This window comes from Petromyzon marinus, unplaced genomic scaffold (assembly GCF_048934315.1).
Source record: "Petromyzon marinus isolate PM22_M1 ecotype Great Lakes invasive population unplaced genomic scaffold, UKy_Petmar_22M1.pri1.0 PM_G_Scaffold_2, whole genome shotgun sequence".
In the NCBI taxonomy this organism is placed as follows: Eukaryota; Metazoa; Chordata; class Hyperoartia; order Petromyzontiformes; family Petromyzontidae; genus Petromyzon; species Petromyzon marinus.
In genome coordinates, this window is record NW_027422761.1 from 2,479,660 (window position 1) to 2,497,415 (window position 17,756).

Sequence of the window (17,756 nt, forward strand, 5' to 3'; positions counted from 1 at the left end):
TGACGTCACCACGACGCTTGTGCCAGGCTATGTGCACTGTGAGGCCACGTGAAGTGTCGAACGCCCGATGGCAGGAGGTCACGGGGCAGACCCAGCAGGTGCCACGGGTGACCGAGATGAGTGGCTGATGCACCACCTGTGCCCCCTACTGTGCCAACCTGCTGTGCTTTAGCCACCCGGCGCTCCGCTCGTTGTTCTGAGCGTCGCTTCTCCACCCTTCGTTGTTGTTGGAGGGCGACTGCCTCCAACTACCCAGCAGCAGCAGCGTCCTTCACGAGCCTCCCCCTCCACAGAGGTCACACTCCACACACACTCACTACCCCACAAAGCCCCGCCCCTCAAGGCTCCGCCCCCGCCCACAGCCCCGCCCACAGCCCCACCCACAGCCCCGCCCACAGCCCCGGTGCGTGACAGATGGAGGCTGCTGTTGTGTTCAGCTTGCAGGAGGAGAATCCCAAGAGCTGTGAAGCCTCTACGGGGAGCGTTTCCACGTCGCCGTGAAGATCTTTTAACAAACTCCCGAGCACAAGAAAGCTCATCCCGATCGAGTCGCTCACGTGTCCTGAAGAGATGTGAGCCACTCTCAAAGGGAACGCCGGTCTCATTTACACACTGACCCCCCTGGTTCCATCTGTGGGGGGCTAATGCCCCCCTCCACACTCCCCATTAGGTGGGGGGGGACTGATCTCCCCCTCCCCACTCCCCACTAGGTGGGGGGGGGGCTGATCTTCCCCTCCCCCCTCCCCCGCGAGCGGGTGGGGTGACATCAGCACCCCTCCACCCCCCCCACTTGCCGCTGGCGGCTGCTCAGAGATAATTATTTATTTATACTAAGCCGTTGTGTCAACAGCCAACGGGCGCTGGACGGCCCTCCCCCACCCACGTGACCCCCCCACCCACGCGCGCGACCACCCACGCGCGTGGGTGCGGGCAGCCGTAGTAGGGTAGTTTAATATGCACGCGCTGGGTAAGCAATTAATTAATTAATCTCTGCACGCGCTCGCGGTGAAAGTCAAACGTCCCTCTGTTTAATTATTTATTTACGGGTGCCTATGCTGATTAAAGCCACCCACACACACGCACAGCGTGGTACGCCGATCGCTGTCCCACCGCTCTTCACAAAGATCCCCCATATAGCCTTAACAGACTGTAGGGGCAAGTGCTGTTAGCGAGCAGCACCTATGAAGGCCGTAACCGCTCTTCACACATGCACACACACGCACACCGTCGTACGCCAATCGCTGTCCCACCGCTCTTCACACACACACACACGCACACACATGCGTCACAAAGTCAGTAGTCTGCGCTAAGATTTTTTTCCCGTGTATGTCCCCCTCCAGCCAGCAGCAGCCCTTCCTCCTCTCTCACCTACCCGTCTCAGAGTGCGTCCACCACCTGAGCCCGAGCCGACCGAACTGACCTCCTTTGTCCGTGTCCGCCGCTCACCTCTGCGGCCGCTGCCGCCGCTGCCCAACGGGGCCGAGGGAGATGTTCTCTCTCTCTCTCCTTGGGGGACTTTGTCTCGTCGATCGCTCTCAGCTCCACCCTGCGGGCGTCCCGAGCGCGGACCCTGAGGACGGCTAACTTGTCTCCCGCCACCGCCGCCGCTCCAGAAGGACTCTGCCACAAATTCTCCCTCCTGCACCACCCTTATATATGTCCCAAGCCCCTTAACTCCGCCCCCCACCCCCCCGGGTCATATGACGTCATCCTGTGCATATAATCGAATCCCCCCCACCCCCTTCCCCGGGTCATGTGACGTCATCCTGCGCATCCAATCGAATCCTCTTTGCGGCCGTTAGGAGCGCTCTGGCCGTTGGGGATGGGGGGAGGGGGTGGTCGCGTCATCCACCCCCCTCCCCATTGTCTCTCTCTCTCTGTGTGTCTACTTATTATCGGCCTGTTGCTTTAACCCTCCCAGCCCGCTGTTTACTCTGACGCTGGGTGCTGGATGAAGTTCCCACCACCCCCCACGTGTTGTGTATGCTTCATCGCGGCCGGCCTGTAAAGCTCTAAGCTCTATGCCCCCCTTTTTTGTGGGGGGAGGGCGCCACATAATCCTGTCTGGGGGGGCTCGGAAAATTTCCTGGTCCGGGGAAGCCGTGGAACGTCCCCGCTAGTGGGGTCCTCGGATGAAAACCCATCGTACCACGTGATCCCTGCTAGTGGGGTCTTCGGGTGAAAACCCATCGTACCACGTGATCCCTACTAGTGGAGTCCTCGGGTGAAAACCCATCATACCACGTGATCCCTGCTAGTGGGGTCCTCGGGTGAAAGCCCATCGTACCACATGATCCCTGCTAGCGGGGTCCTCGGGTGAAAACCCATCGTACCACGTGATCCCTGCTAGCGGAGTCCTCGGGTGAAAACCCATCGTACCACGTGATCCCTGCTAGTGGGGTCTTCGGGTGAAAACCCATCGTACCAAGTGATCCCTCCTCGAGACCCTAGGGGGGTGCATGCGAGTGTTTAGTGGGGGCGTGCGTGCGTTCGTGGGGGGGGGGAGGCCGAGCTGCCCCGCTCCGGTGGCACCACACATCACGTCTTCCAATGCCAAACGAATCTTGTTCAGGGGCCTATAGCTTGGCCCCTGATCTAAGAGAGAATTAGACTGCTACGCGCAGAACTAGATCACGCGGACGAGACACTCTGGAAATCGCACTTAACAATGACGGGGGGGAAATAAAATGTCTACGTCTGATTGGGAACGTGTAGATAACGTGTCAGCTGAATGTAAAGATAACCTGATTTCCAAGTTCAACCTCCTTTCCAAGAAGAAGTCAAATCAACACGTTAAAAAGTTTGACGTTGACGAGGTTGTTATTCATCTTGAGTAATAGCCCTATTTGCAACGGTCTGAAGCCGGCTTTGGCTAACGGTTAAACTTTGTAGTCACCACAAACACAAACCAGCGGATGATATCGTTGCCCAGGTCCATGTCGCTCTTAAGGGTTTGGGGACACGTGGCTGCAGACGCGACAAGATCTGAGATCGCTGCAACCCTCAAGAGCGCTAAGATGCCAGCCAGCAACGTCAGTAAGGATGAGCGTTTTGAATCAGAAAGGGTTTTATTCGCCATGTAAGTTCACACCGACACGGAATTTACTTTGGCAGGATGGTGCATACATTCAACATATAGGAATCTAAAATCTTAAATAAGTTTTAAACAAGTCTTACTATAATAAGGGTTAAAAGTCTAACACCAAGGGGCTGAAGTATATAAAATTAAATAAATATCGAATATAAAATAGCTTTAAGATATAATTTAAAAATACAAATAGGGTAACATAGTTAATATCGGTAAGGTGTCGTTCTGTAGATCAAATGTTAAAAACAGTGTTAGCCCTTGGCCTTGTTTAACAGGCCAGCAGCAGATGGGAAGAAACTGTTTTTATGGCGTGAGGTTTTGGTCCTGATGGACCGAAGCCTTCTGCCGGAGGGGAGTAGCTGAAACAGAGAGTGTCCAGGGTGGGAGAAATCGGCCATAATCTTCCTCGCTCGCCTCATGGACCTTGTCGTGTGCAGGTCCTCGAGGGTTGGTAGATTGCAGGCAATTACCTTCTCAGCAGTGTGGATGATACGCTGCAGTCTGCTCTTGTCCTTGGCAGTGGCAGCAGCATACCAGACGGTTATGGAGGAGGTGAGGATGGATTCAATGATCGCTGTATAGAATTGCACCATCATTGTCTTTGGCAGGTTGAATTTCTTCAGCTGCCGTAGAAAGTACATCCTCTGTTGAGCTTTCTTGGTGAGGGAGCTGATGTTCAATTCCCACTTAAGGTCCCGGGAGAGAATAGTGCCCAGGAAGCGGAAGGACTCTACAATTTTGACTGGGGAGTTTAACAGGGTGATGGGGGTGAGTGGTGCTGTATTCTTCCTGAAGTCCACAACCATCTCAACTGTCTTTAGAGCATTTAGCTCTAAGTTGTTCTGGCTACACCAGGTCACCAGATTGTCAGCTTCCCACCTATAGTCAGACTCATCCCCACCAGAGATCAGCCCAATGAGGGTGGTGTCATCCGCAAACTTCAATAGTTTGACGGACAAATGATTGGAGGTGCAGCTGTTGGTATACAGGGAGAAGAGCAGAGGGGAAAGGACGCAGCCCTGAGGAGTTCCGGTGCTGATGGACCTGGAGTCAGAGACTTGTGTTCCCAGCTTAACGCACTGCTTCCTGTCAGACAGGAAGTCTGTGATCCATTTACAGGTGGTGTATGGCACATTCAGCTGGAAGAGCTTGTCCTGAAGCAGGGCAGGGATGATGGTGTTGAAGGCAGAGCTGAAGTCCACAAACAGGATCCTGGCGTAGGATGCTGGGGCGTCCAGATGCTGTAGGGTGAAGTGGAGGGCCATGTTAACTGTATCGTCCACAGACCTGTTGGCTCTGTAGGCAAACTGAAGGGGGTCCAGGAGAGGGTCTGTGATGGCTTTGAGGTGTGCCAGGACCAGGCGCTCAAAAGACTTCATTACCACAGATGTAAGGGCGACCGGTCTGTAATCATTTAGTCCTGTTGGCCTTAGCTTTTTGGGCACAGGGATGATGGTGGAGGACTTGAGACAGGCTGGTACATGGCATGTCTCCAGGGAGGTGTTAAAGATGTTGGTGAACACTGGAGACAGCTGGTCAGCGCAGTGCCTGAGGGTGGCTGGAGAGACAGAGTCTGGCCCGGCTGCTTTGCGTGGATTCTGCCTCTTGAAAAGTCTATTAACTTCTCCCTCCCGAAGGGAGATAGTCGTCTCTGTAGTATTGGTGGGGGATGGGGCCTCTTGGGTCGGAAGGGGTGGTTCAGGACAGTCCAATTGTCTTTCAAATCTACAGTAGAACTCGTTCAGGTCGTTGGCTAGGCGGGAGTCGTTAGTGGTGTGGGGGGCTCTGGGTTTGTAGTTGGTGATCTGCCTGAGCCCTCTCCAGACAGAAGCAGCGTCTTTTGTAGAGAACTGGTGTTTTAGTCTCTCTGAGTACAGTCGTTTAGCCTCTCTCACCGCTTTGCTAAACCTGTTCTTCGACTCCTTGAATCTGTCTCTATCTCCACTCCTAAATGCTTCCTCCTTCTCCAACCTCAACCTTCTGAGCTTTGCTGAGAACCAGGGCTTATTGTTGTTAAAGTTCACCCTGGTACGTGTTGGGATACAGCAGTCCTCACAGAAGCTGATGTAGGACGTCACAGCCTCTGTGAGTTCATCCAGACTATTGGTAGCAGTCAGTACAATCTAAGCACGCCCGCAAATCTTCCACAGCCTCACTGGTCCACTGTTTAGATGTCCTGACAGCAGGTTTACAGAGTTTTAGTTTCTGCCTGTATGCAGGAATCAGGTGGACCATGGCATGGTCAGAGTGTCCTAGTGCTGCTCGGGGGACGGCGTGGTAGGCTCTACTGACTGTAGTGTAGCAGTGATCCAGAGTGTTCCCTTCTCTGGTTGGGCATTTAATGAATTGTATGTATTTGGGGAGTTCGTGGCTGAGATTACCTTTGTTAAAGTCGCCAAGTACGATAACCAACGAATCTGGATTTGCTCGCTCCACACTCAGAATCTGATCGGCGAGCATGCGTTGGGCCTCTTTAACCTGAGGACAAGGCGGCAAATAAACTCCGACCAAAATGAGCGACGCGAACTCGCGAGGCGAGTAAAACGGTTTACAGGTTATAAAAATTGATTCAAGGAGTGGAGAACAATGTTGCAGAATCACTGTGACATCTACACACCAGCCACTGTTAATGTAAAAACAAATACCACCGCCTTTCGTCTTGCCGGAGAGTGCTATGTCACGATCCGATCTTACAAGATGGAATCCTGCTAGTTGTAGCGAAGTGTCCGGAATCAAATCACACAGCCATGTTTCCGTGAAGCACAATGCAGAAGCTGAAAGAAAGTCTTTGTTGTTTACCATCAGTAGCTGAAGTTCATCCATTTTGTTGTACAGTGAACGTACATTGGAGAGGAAAAAGCTCGGCAGCACTGTTCGGATTCCGCGTCTGCGTAGCCATACTAGAGCCCCCGACCGTTTACCCCTTGGGCGGCGTTTCGTTGCTTGAGCAAAGCCTAGCGCGGCATTGACTAGAATGCCTACTAATTCTGCCGCTGGAAGCAGAAAAGTAGGAATTAAATCCACAGGAGTTGTTTCCCTGATATTTAAAAGTTCATCTCTTGTTAGAGAACTCCGAAAATCTTGGCAAAACACTGAATTGACAGACAAAACAAGACAAAACAGGGCGCACCGACCGGCTGAGGCTACCATCATCAGCGCCATCTTCGCACCAGCACGGGTGTGCTGAACAGCACGCCCCTCTCACCAGCACGGGTGTGATGAATAGTAGGCCTCTCTCACCAGCACGGGTGTGTTGAACAGCAGGCCCCTCTCACCAGCACGGGTGTGTTGAACAGCAGGCCCCTCTCACCAGCACGGGTGTGTTGAACAGCAGGCCCCTCTCACCAGCACGGGTGTGTTGAACAGCAGGCCCCTCTCACCAGCACGGGTGTGTTGACCAGCAGGCCCCTCTCACCAGCACGGGTGTGCTGAACAGTAGGCCCCTCTCACCAGCACGGGTGTGTTGAACAGCAGGCCCCTCTCACCAGCACGGGTGTGCTGAACAGTAGGCCCCTCAACACGGGTGTGCTGAACAGCAGGCCTCTCTCACCAGCACGGGTGTGCTGAACAGCAGGCCTCTCTCACCAACACGGGTGTGCTGAACAGTAGGCCCCTCAACAGCAGGCCCCTCTCACCAGCACGGGTGTGCTGAACAGCAGGCCCCTCAACACGGGTGTGCTGAACAGCAGGCCTCTCTCACCAGCACGGGTGTGCTGAACAGCAGGCCTCTCTCACCAACACGGGTGTGCTGAACAGTAGGCCCCTCAACAGTAGGCCTCTCTCACCAGCACGGGTGTGCTGAACAGCAGGCCTCTCTCACCAACACGGGTGTGCTGAAAAGCAGGCCCCTCAACACGGGTATGCTGAACAGCAGGCCTCTCTCACCAGCACGGTTGTGCTGAACAGCAGGCCCCTCTCACCAACACGGATGTGATGAACAGCAGGCCCCTCTCACCAGCACGGGTGTGCTGAACAGCAGGCCCCTCAACACGGGTGTGTTGAACAGCAGGCCCCTCTCACCAGCACGGGTGTGCTGAAAAGCAGGCCCCTCAACAGCAGGCCTCTCTCACCAGCGCAGGTGTGCTGAACAGCAGGCCTCTCAACAGCAAGCCTCTCTCACCAGCAAGGGTGTGCTGAACAGCAGGCCCCTCAACACGGGTGTACTGAACAGCAGGCCTCTCTCACCATCACGGGTGTGATGAACAGCAGGCCTCTCTCACCAGCACGAGTGTGTTGAACAGCAAGCCCCTCTCAAGACAAAACTGGACAAAACAGGGCGCACCAACCGGCCGAGGCTGCCATCATCGGCGCCATCTTGGCAGTAAATAAATACATGTATAATCTCAATTGAAAAAGAGAGATGATATCGTGATCCTCTCAGCCGATAAGGGCAATGCCACGGTCATCATGGACAAAATCACATAGAACAATAACAATTCAGGAGCTACTTAATGATGGTAGCTACACAAAAAAATTAAAGAGATCCCACCAACAGCCTCGTTACAAAAACGAACAGCATCATCACTGATTCAGCTTCATTAATTGAACAGACCAAAACGGTTTTCCTTAAAACCTTCTGCTGCTAGACCACCCAGATTATATGGCTTACCAAAAATCCATAAAGAAGGTACACCACTCCGTCCCATCGTCTCCACCATTGGCTCACCCACCTACGAACTGGCCCGATATCTGAGACCTTCAGCCATTCACTGGTAAGACCACCTCTTCTGTACTTAACTCAGCTCACCTGGTATCGTCAATGAAAGACATCTCACTGTTCCCAGGTGACTTACTCGTCAGTTTCGATGTAGTTTCTTTGTTCACCAAAGTTCCTGTGCCCGATACCCATTGCAATCATTGAGGATTTGGTCCAACGAGGATTGAATGCCGATGTACCGGTCCTGGCGAGACACTGCCTCACCCGGAATGGAACATTCGACAAACAAGTTGAAGGCACCCCTATGGGTTCTCCCTTATTACCGGTTGTGGCCAATGTTTTTATGGAAAATTTTTGAGACGGACGCCATCCAGGCATCCACTCTACGTCCGTCCTTGTGGAAGAGCTATGTGGATGACACGTTTGTCATCTGGCCACATGGCCGACCGGCTCAAAATAAAATTCCTCAACCACATCAATTCCATAAACCCAGCCATCAAATTCACCACGGAGGTAGAAACGGATGGCATGCTACCTTTCTTGTATGTCTCAATCAAAGAGAGACCAGATGGCTCAATGAGCCATTCTGTCTACAGGAGAGTAACCCAGACTGACGGCTACCTAAAACCCGAATCCCAGCACCATCCATCCCGGAAGAATTTCCTCGTCAAAACGCTACACCACAGAGCTCAGTGCATCTCCGGCCACGAACGCCTGACCAGTGAACTCAAAACACGTACACCAAGCCCTCAAGGCGAATGGATTGTCTGACTACACAATCCGCAAAGTAGTGGTACCCCAAACTTTCGCAGTTCTTAAAAATTCTCTTTTCACACCATCAATATGTAAACTCCCCCTCCCCCCCCCCCCCCCCCCCCGCGCCAACCGGCATGTGCACCCGCATGTACACCGTTCATCATGCTAAGTCGGCCAATCAAATGCTATTTTTTTACGCTAATTCCTTTGTCAAGGCACCTTGTTTCCTCGCACACAGCTTAAAGGTCGCGGCCTGAGCGTGGCTGTGTTTCACTCCAGCTCTGTCCTCGAGACAGCCCGGTCCCTTCACCTGATGAAGGCCGCTTGTGTTGTGGCCCGAAACGTCGTGATTTTTGTTGTTTTATTTTTTTAACCTACGTGACTTTACCGAATAGAACCAAAGAGTACGTGAGGAAGGAGCCATCTGAGGATCCAATAAAAACCATCACCCTGCCATACATAGCAGGGGTAACCAAAAGGATTTCCAAAATCATGAACAAACACAAGATCCAGGTACGATTTAACACAGTACATAAAATTCGCGATCTGATCCCATCTGTGAAAGACAAGATTCCTGACATGCAATATCCCGGCGTCTACAAACTAAGCTGTGTCTGCAGTTACATTGGGGAAACTAAGCGACGTGTCTCGGACCGTGTTCGTGAGCAGAAGGCAGATTTGGTAACACGGTAGGACCAACGCTTCTACCGTGGCTGATGATTATTTTAATACTACGGCTGGCTCACACGAAGTTGATTTCTCTAAGACGATGGCCATCAACAAAGATTCGTTCATGAAGCCATCCATATACACAGCAGACACAATTTCAACCTGTGTATAGTGTAGTGTATGGTGTAGTGTATAGTGTATAGTGTAGTGTATAGTGTAGTGTATCGTGTAGTGTATAGTAGTGTATAGTGTAGTGTACAGTGTATTGTATAGTGTAGAGTATAGTGTAGTGTATAGTGTAGTGTATAGTGTAATGTATAGTGTAGTGTATAGTGTAGTGTATAGTATAGTGTAGTATATATAGTGAAGTGTATAGTGTAATGCATAGTGTAGTGTGTAGTGTAGTACACTAGCACATCACACTGGTGGGTTAGCGAGCCAAGCAACAACATTTGCACTCTGGACACCGTGACATTTCGCCAGCAATCACAACAACCAGCTTCGTCAGGCGACAGCCACATTTGTGCATTTATTCATTCACACAAACTAACCCGGCTGATATCGGCTCGCCGAAAACCAACAGTGTCAAACTACGAAAGTGCTGCGGCATCGCGGGAGCGGCCGATGAAACTGGCCGGGTTCGGGGAGAAATAAAAAAACCGAGACGCTGACGTGGCGCACGAAGGCTCACGGCGTTGTACGCGCCATCGTGACGCCGCTTGTCGCCCCGGTAAAACAATAATATAAACACGCGGAACTCCCTCTCGGTGCCGGACGTCGCGACGGACCGTGCCAATGTCGCTGCTCGTTGACCCCCGGCCACGCGAGGGAGAATTTAAATTCTCCCCCCACCCCCCACCCCACCCCCCTCTCCCTGGCTCCCTGGCACGACGCCCAGTCGCCTCCCGTCCAGCGGCACACCAACGCCGGGGGAAAGCGCTGGGAGGTGAGAGACCGTCGCGAAGACTAAAATAAAATAACAAAAACACTGCGTCCGGTTAACGGAGAGCTCTTTCGTAAAACAAAATTCCCACCCCCACCCCACCCAAAAAAAAAAAGTGAAAAGCCAAACTCGGGGCACCGATTGTAACCGGCACGAGGCAAATATCCCCCAATGCTGAAAAACATCGCTCAGTTGGGATCAAACAACAACAATTCTTCTTGGTTCTTTCGGGGGGGGGGGGGGTGTTCACCCGCTCGCGAAGCGACAATCCCCGGCGTTGCCGCCGGCAACCACGGCAAGGTGGGGCACGGCAAGGTGGAGCACGGCAAGGTGGAGCACGGCAAGGTGGAGCACGGCAAGGTGGAGCACTCTCGCTCCCCCCCGCCCCCCACCCCGAGCCGCTTCTCAAAAATCTTCCTTCCACTCCTCGTCGTCATCTTCGTCTGTGAAAACCTGCGGGGGTCGGAATAAATTAGAGAGACGGTGACCGACCCCACCCCCACCCCCCACCCACCCACTGGGGTGGCCAGAAGCGGATCGCTCACTCAGCCTAAGCAGGAGCATCGGTGATGTGGGCGGACACTCACTCACCGCTCGCTCACCGCTCGCTCACCGCTCGCTCGCCACCCACCCCTCCTCACCGTGTAGTCGTAGCTGCCAGCTCCGCTGTCTTGGTGCTGAGGCTGCGGTGGCAACTCGTGCAGCTCCATATCCGCCGTGTTGCCACTCTCTAGCGTTAGCAACTACACACGGAGCATCCCCACAACACGCACAGTGTGTGGTGAGTCTGTGGGTCTCTGTGTGGTGAGTCAGTGGGTCTCTGTGTGGTGAGTCTATGGGTCTCTGTGTGGTGAGTCTGTGGGTCTCTGTGTGGCGAGTCTGTGGGTCTCTGTGTGGTGAGTCTGTGGGTCTCTGTGTTGTGAGTCTGTGGGTCTCTGTGTGGTGAGTCTGTGGGTCTCTGTGTGGTGAGTCTATGGGTCTCTGTGTGGTGAGTCTGTGGGTCTCTGTGTGGTGAGTCTGTGGGTGTCTGTGTGGTGAGTCTGTGGGTGTCTGTGTGGTGAGTCAGTGGGTCTCTGTGTGGTGAGTCTATGGGTCTCTGTGTGGTGAGTCTGTGGGTCTCTGTGTGGCGAGTCTGTGGGTCTCTGTGTGGTGAGTCTGTGGGTCTCTGTGTTGTGAGTCTGTGGGTCTCTGTGTGGTGAGTCTGTGGGTCTCTGTGTGGTGAGTCTATGGGTCTCTGTGTGGTGAGTCTGTGGGTCTCTGTGTGGTGAGTCTGTGGGTGTCTGTGTGGTGAGTCTGTGGGTGTCTGTGTGGTGAGTCTGTGGGTCTCTGTGTGGTGAGTCTGTGGGTGTCTGTGTGGTGAGTCTGTGGGTGTCTGTGTGGTGAGTCTGTGGGTCTGTGTGGTGAGTCTGTGGGTGTCTGTGTGGTGAGTCTATGGGTCTCTGTGTTGTGAGTCTATGGGTCTCTGTGTGGTGAGTCTATGGGTCTCTGTGTGGTGAGTCTATGGGTCTCTGTGTGGTGAGTCTATGGGTCTCTGTGTGGTGAGTCTATGGGTCTCTGTGTGGTGAGTCTGTGGGTCTCTGTGTGGTGAGTCTGTGGGTATTATTTTGGCAATCGTCATCAGGAGGAGAAACGAGGGGTAAGAAAGCTGCTGAGCAGGCAGCAGGCTGTTTTAAAGTTTTAAAGTTGGGTGTAGCCCAAGGGTGATAAACGAAGTGGGCACAACATTACCGAAAGACCCAAAGAAAATTAATTCCTGCAGTCACGAAAGCTTTAGGTCGAGTCTAAGTGTGTCTATATATACACTACACTATACACTACACTATACACTACACTACTATACACTACACTATACACTACACGATACACTACACTACACACTACTATACACTACACTACTATACACTACACTATACTATACACACTACACTAGTATACACTACACTATACACTACACTATACACTACACTATACACTACACACTACACTATACACTACACTGCACACTACACTATACACTACTATACACTACACTATACACTACACTATACACTACACTACACACTAAACTATACACTACACTACACACTAAACTATACACTACACTACACACTACACTATACACTACACTACACACTACACTACACACTACACTATACACTACACTATACACCCCTCTGTGTCCTGGCGGTGTGCCACTCACGTAGCCACGGTCGCCCTCCGCGTTTCTCCGCGGTGCCTTGGGGAGAGTGGGGGAATCCTCCCTGCACGCATGTGGGTAGTGAGGGGGTAGTGGGGGGGGGGTGGTGAGGGGGGGCACAGCGGCAGGTCGTCACAAAGATGACCCCGCGGGCACCGCCGACGTCCGCCCCATGTCCGAGAGAAGCGAGCGACTCACGTGGGGCCCCAGGGCTCCTGCCAATGCTGCTGCTGCCGGCGGCGTCGGCGGCGGTAGAGCAGCAGCAGCAGCAGCGTGGCCACCAGGGCAAGGGACACGGCGAGGATCGCGGCCGGAGCGGCCCAGCTGGCCCGGCCCGCCGCCGCCGCCTTCTCTGCGTGGCACAACAACGATCCCCCGCGTGGCGTCAGCGTGCCGCCGTAGCACGACGACAACAACCGCCGCGATGACCACACGCGCCAGGCTAGGTGCGCTTCGAGGCTCGTGGCGCTCGCACCCGGGCGTTGCGGGTCGAGGGAGCGAGACGAAGGGACGGACGGAGACAAAGTCTCCCCCATAAAGGCCCCGGCGGACTGTCGGGGCGGGTGCCGTTAGCGAGTATCAGCAGCTGTGAAGGCCGTGATTGTGACAAACGAGGGGATGGGTGGCCAGAACAGGGAAACACACACGGACACACACACGGACACGCACACACACACACGGACACGCACGCACACACACACACGCACGCACGCGGACACGCACGCACACACACACACACGCATACGGACAGACAACCATGCACACGCACACGGACAGACACGCAGCAACACACGTGCATGCACGCACAAATGTACACGGACACACACACATGCAACATTCAGAGATGCGAACAAACCTGTTCGTGTGTCCAGTTGCCTGTTCAGACCGAAAGTCGTGAGTTCAACCGGCGTGCAACAGACGGCGGTGGTGGCGTCTACATCGGTAGAACGTGAAGATCCAGTGTCATTTACATCTGTAGAACGTGAAGATCCAGTGTCATTTACATCTGTAGAACGTGAAGAACCAGTGGCAGAACGTGAAGAACCAGTGGCCTCTACATCTGTAGAACGTGAAGAACCAGTGGCATCTACATCTCCAGAAGGTGAAGAACCAGTGGCATCTACATCTCCAGAAGGTGAAGAACCAGTGGCATCTACATCTGCAAAACGAGAAGAACCAGTGACATTAATATCAACATAATACGAAAAACCAGTGACATGTACATCTGCAGAACGTAAAGAACCAGTGCCATCTACATCTACAGAATGTGAAGAACCAGTGGCATCTACATCTGCAGAACGTGAAGAACCAGTGGGATCTACATCTGTAGAACGTGAAGAACCAGTGGCATCTACATCTGCAGAACGTGAAGAACCAGTGGCATCTACATCTGTAGAACGTGAAGAACCAGTGGCATCTACATCTACAGAACGCGAAGAACCAGTGGCCTCTACATCTGCAGAACATGAAGAACCAGTGGCATCTACATCTGCAGAGCGTGAAGAACCAGTGGCATCTACATCTGCAGACAGTGAAGAACCAGTGGCATCTACATCTGCAGAGCGTGAAGAACCAGCGGCATCTAATCTGCAGAACGTGAAGAATCAGTGGCATCTACATCTGCTGAACGTGAAGAACCAGTGGCATCTACATCTGCAGAGCGTGAAGAACCAGCGGCATCTACATCTGTAGAACGTGAAGAACCAGTGGCATCTACATCTGCAGAACGTGAAGAACCAGTGGCATCTACATCTGCAGAACGTGAAGAATTAGTGGCATCTACATCTGCAGAGCGTGAAGAACCAGTGGCATCTACATCTGCAGAGCGTGAAGAATTAGTGTAATCTACATCTGTAAAAGGTGAAGAACAAATGGCATCTACAGCTGCAGAACGTGAAGAACCAGTGGCATCTACATCTGCAGAACGTGAAGAACCAGTGGCATCTACATCTGCAGAACGTGAAGAACCAGTAGCATCTACATCAGCTTTGGGTCTCTGTGAGTCTATGGGTCTCTGTCTGAGAAGTCTATGGGTGTCTGTGTGAGTAGTCTATGGGTGTCTGTGTGATGAGTCTATGGGTCTCTGTGTGAGTAGTCTATGGGTCTCTGTGTGAGTCTATGGGTCTCTGTGTGAGTAGTCTACGGGTGTCTGTGTGAGTAGGCTATGGGTGTCTGTATGATGAGTCTATGGGTCTCTGTGTGAGTCTATGGGTCTCTGTGTGAGTGGTCTATGGGTCTCTGTGTGAGTCTATGGGTGTCTGTGTGAGTCTATGGGTCTCTGTGTGAGTAGTCTATGGGTCTCTGTGTGAGTAGTCTATGGGTGTCTGTGTGATGAGTCTATGGGTCTCTGTGTGAGTAGTCTATGGGTATCTGTGTGAGTAGTCTATGGGTGTCTGTGTGGTGAGTCTATGGGTCTCTGTGTGAGTAGTCTATGGGTCTCTATGTGAGTAGTCTATGGGTCTCGGTGTGATGAGTCTATGGGTCTCTGTGTGAGTCTATGGGTCTCTGTGTGAGTAGTCTATGGGTGTCTGTGTGATGAGTCTATGGGTCTCTGTGTGAGTCTATGGGTCTCTCTGTGAGTAGTCTATGGGTGTCTGTGTGATGAGTCTATGGGTCTCTGTGTGAGTAGTCTATGGGTCTCTGTGTGAGTAGTCTATGGGTCTCTGTGTGAGTCTGTGTGTCTCTGTGTGAGTAGTCTATGGGTCTCTATGTGAGTAGTCTATGGGTCTCTGTGTGAGTCTGTGGGTCTCTGTGTGAGTAGTTTATGGGTCTCTGTGTGAGTAGTCTATGGGTCTTCTTTGGTTATTTCGGTAAAGTCACGTAGAATGAGAATAAAATAATAAATTTATCAAATAAAAAAACGCAATAAAATTCTCACGACGTTTCGGCCACAACACAAGCGGCCTTCATCAGGTGAAGGGACGAGACTGTCTGGAGGACAGCGCTGGAGCGAACAAAGCCACGCTGAGATCGCAACCTTTAAGCTGTGAGAAGAAACAAAGCGCCTTGACAAAGGAATTAGCATAGAATTTAGCATTGAAATGGCTGAGTGATTAGCTTGTGACTGGTCACAGAAATGGCTATGTTAAAGTCAAAGTATACACATTCACAGAGGCACCTAGTACAAATCAAACAGGATAATTTAGCATTGAAATAACTAGGAGAATTTAGCATTGAAATAACTGAGTGATTAGCTTGTGACTGGTCACAGAAATGGCTATGTTAAAGTCAAAGCCTACACATCTGAGCAATTCACAGTAACTGGGTATACACTACACTATATAATGAATACTACATAGTAAACCAATAAAAAACTAAAATATAAATTACCCCGATGTTATCAATAAACTCTATATTCTCCAATCAGCTAAGCTACCAACAATAGGTCGTTATATATCACAATGCTATATGGCGAAAAAATGGGTGGATTCTTACCCTCAACTTTAGCACCACTGATAGCTACGAGCCCCGTTCAGACGGACGAGTTCATCCATGGTCGGAACAGAGGAGGGGGAGAGAGACAGCTGCGCGGCGCTGTTAATACTCCATGTTGTAAACCATACCATTAACCGTGGTGTGATAGGTATTAAGAGTCAATGCCAGCGAAAGAGCTGCGGTCTGAAGGTCATCGTAAAATACAATGAATTAAGAACGGAAATGGTTTAAAAAATCTTTCCAATGGTTACTAAGCCAGAATCCATCTTCTCGGTTGAAATTGTCTCTGTGCTTGTATATGTGAATGGCCTCATGAACGAATCTCTCATGGTTGCCGGTTGGTTTGGAAAGAACCTCCGTCTTGGAGAAGGCAATGTCATGTGAGCCCACTGAATTATAACAGTGATCTGCCACGGCAGAGGAGTTCGTTCTACCGTGTTTCAAGTCTGCTTTATGTTCGCAGATGCGGTCCGAGATATGTCGTTTGGTTTCTCCAATGTAGCTACTACCACAGAGGCACTTTAGTTTGTAAATGCCCGGGCACTGTATGTCTGGAACAGCATCTTTTACAGATGGAACCAGATCACGGATTTTACGTACTGTGTTGAATCGGACCTGGATCTTGTGTTTATTCAGGATTTTGGAGATCTTTTGAGTGACCCCTGCAATGTAGGGTAAGGTGATGGTTTTGAGTGGCTCCACAAGAGGATCCTTCTTCATGACTGGAGTGATGGCTTTGCGGATTGTGTAGTCGGAGTAACCATTAGCCCTGAGAGCCTGGTGTACGTGCTTGAGTTCACTGGTAATGTGTTCCTGGTTGGAAATGCATTGGGCTCTATGGTATAGAGTCTTGATGAGGGAGTTCTTCTGGGATGGATGGTGGTGGGAATCCGGTTTCAAGTAAGCATCTGTATGGGTAGCTTTCCTGTAGACAGAGTGGCTCATTGAACCATCATGTGTCCTTTTAATTAAGACATCCAAAAATGGTAATTTGCCATCTTTTTCGACCTCCATGGTAAATCTGTTGGCTGGTTGTATGGAATTGATGTGGTCGCGGAATTGGTCTAGAGCAGACTGGCCATGTGGCCAGATGACAAAGGTGTCATCCACGTACCTCTTCCATAAGGTCGGGCGTAGAGTGGCAGTCTGGATGGCGTCAGTTTCAAATTTTTCCATGAATACGTTGGCTACAACCGGAGATAGGGGGGAGCCCATTAGGGTGCCCTCAGTTTGTTTGTAGAAAGTTCCATTCCAGGTGAAGTATGTGTTGGTTAAGCAATGTCTCACCAGGGGGGGTACATCAGTATGCAGTCCTTGATGAACCAGGTCTTCAATGATAGCGATGGTGTCAGGTACCGGGACTTTGGTGAACAAGGACACCACATCAAAACTGACAAGCAGGTCGTCTGGGGACAGGGAAATGCCTTTGATTGTCAATACCAGGTGAGTCGAATTTAGTACCGCAGAGGTGGTTTTTCCAGTGAAAGGTCGCAGTATATCAGCAAGAAAACGTGCCAGTTTATAGGTGGGGGAGTTGATAGTAGAGACGATGGGACGTAAGGGTGTATCTTCTTTGTGTACCTTTGGAAGGCCATATAATCTTGGTGGTCTGGCAGCAGAGGGTTTCAACAAGAACTGTTTGGTCTGATCAATTAATGCTGTTGAATCGGAGATGATTTTGTTCGTTTTGGTAACCAGGCTGTTGGTGGGATCTCTTTTTATTTTTGTATAGCTGCCATCGTTGAGTAGTTCTTGAATTTTGTTGTTATATTCTGTTTTGTCCATGATGACAGTGGCTACCATGAGAGATTCGTTCATGAGGCCATTCACATATACAAGGACAGAGACAATTTCAACCGAGAAGATGGATTCTGGCTTAGTAACCATTGGAAAGATGTTTAAAACCATTTCCGTTCTTAATTAATTGTATTTTACGATGACCTTCAGACCATAGCTCTTTCGCTGGCATTGACTCTTAATACCTCTCACACCACGGTTAATGGTGTGGTTT

General features: G+C 51.3%; 1 protein-coding gene across 1 annotated transcript in view; it reads right to left on the bottom strand.

Moving 5' to 3' along the window:
• Window positions 1-10,335: 10,335 nt before the first annotated feature.
• Window positions 10,336-17,756, bottom strand: part of LOC142912323 (uncharacterized) — a 63,814-nt gene continuing 56,393 nt past the window's right edge. Inside the window, exons 7-11 of the mRNA XM_076060489.1 lie at window positions 13,167-13,469; window positions 12,509-12,662; window positions 12,314-12,374; window positions 10,755-10,856; window positions 10,336-10,566 (exon numbers count right to left, since the gene is read on the bottom strand). Of these exons, the coding sequence (XP_075916604.1) occupies window positions 10,519-10,566; window positions 10,755-10,856; window positions 12,314-12,374; window positions 12,509-12,662; window positions 13,167-13,469 (668 nt within the window). The 3' untranslated portion in view covers window positions 10,336-10,518. The remainder of the gene's footprint in view (window positions 10,567-10,754; window positions 10,857-12,313; window positions 12,375-12,508; window positions 12,663-13,166; window positions 13,470-17,756) is intronic.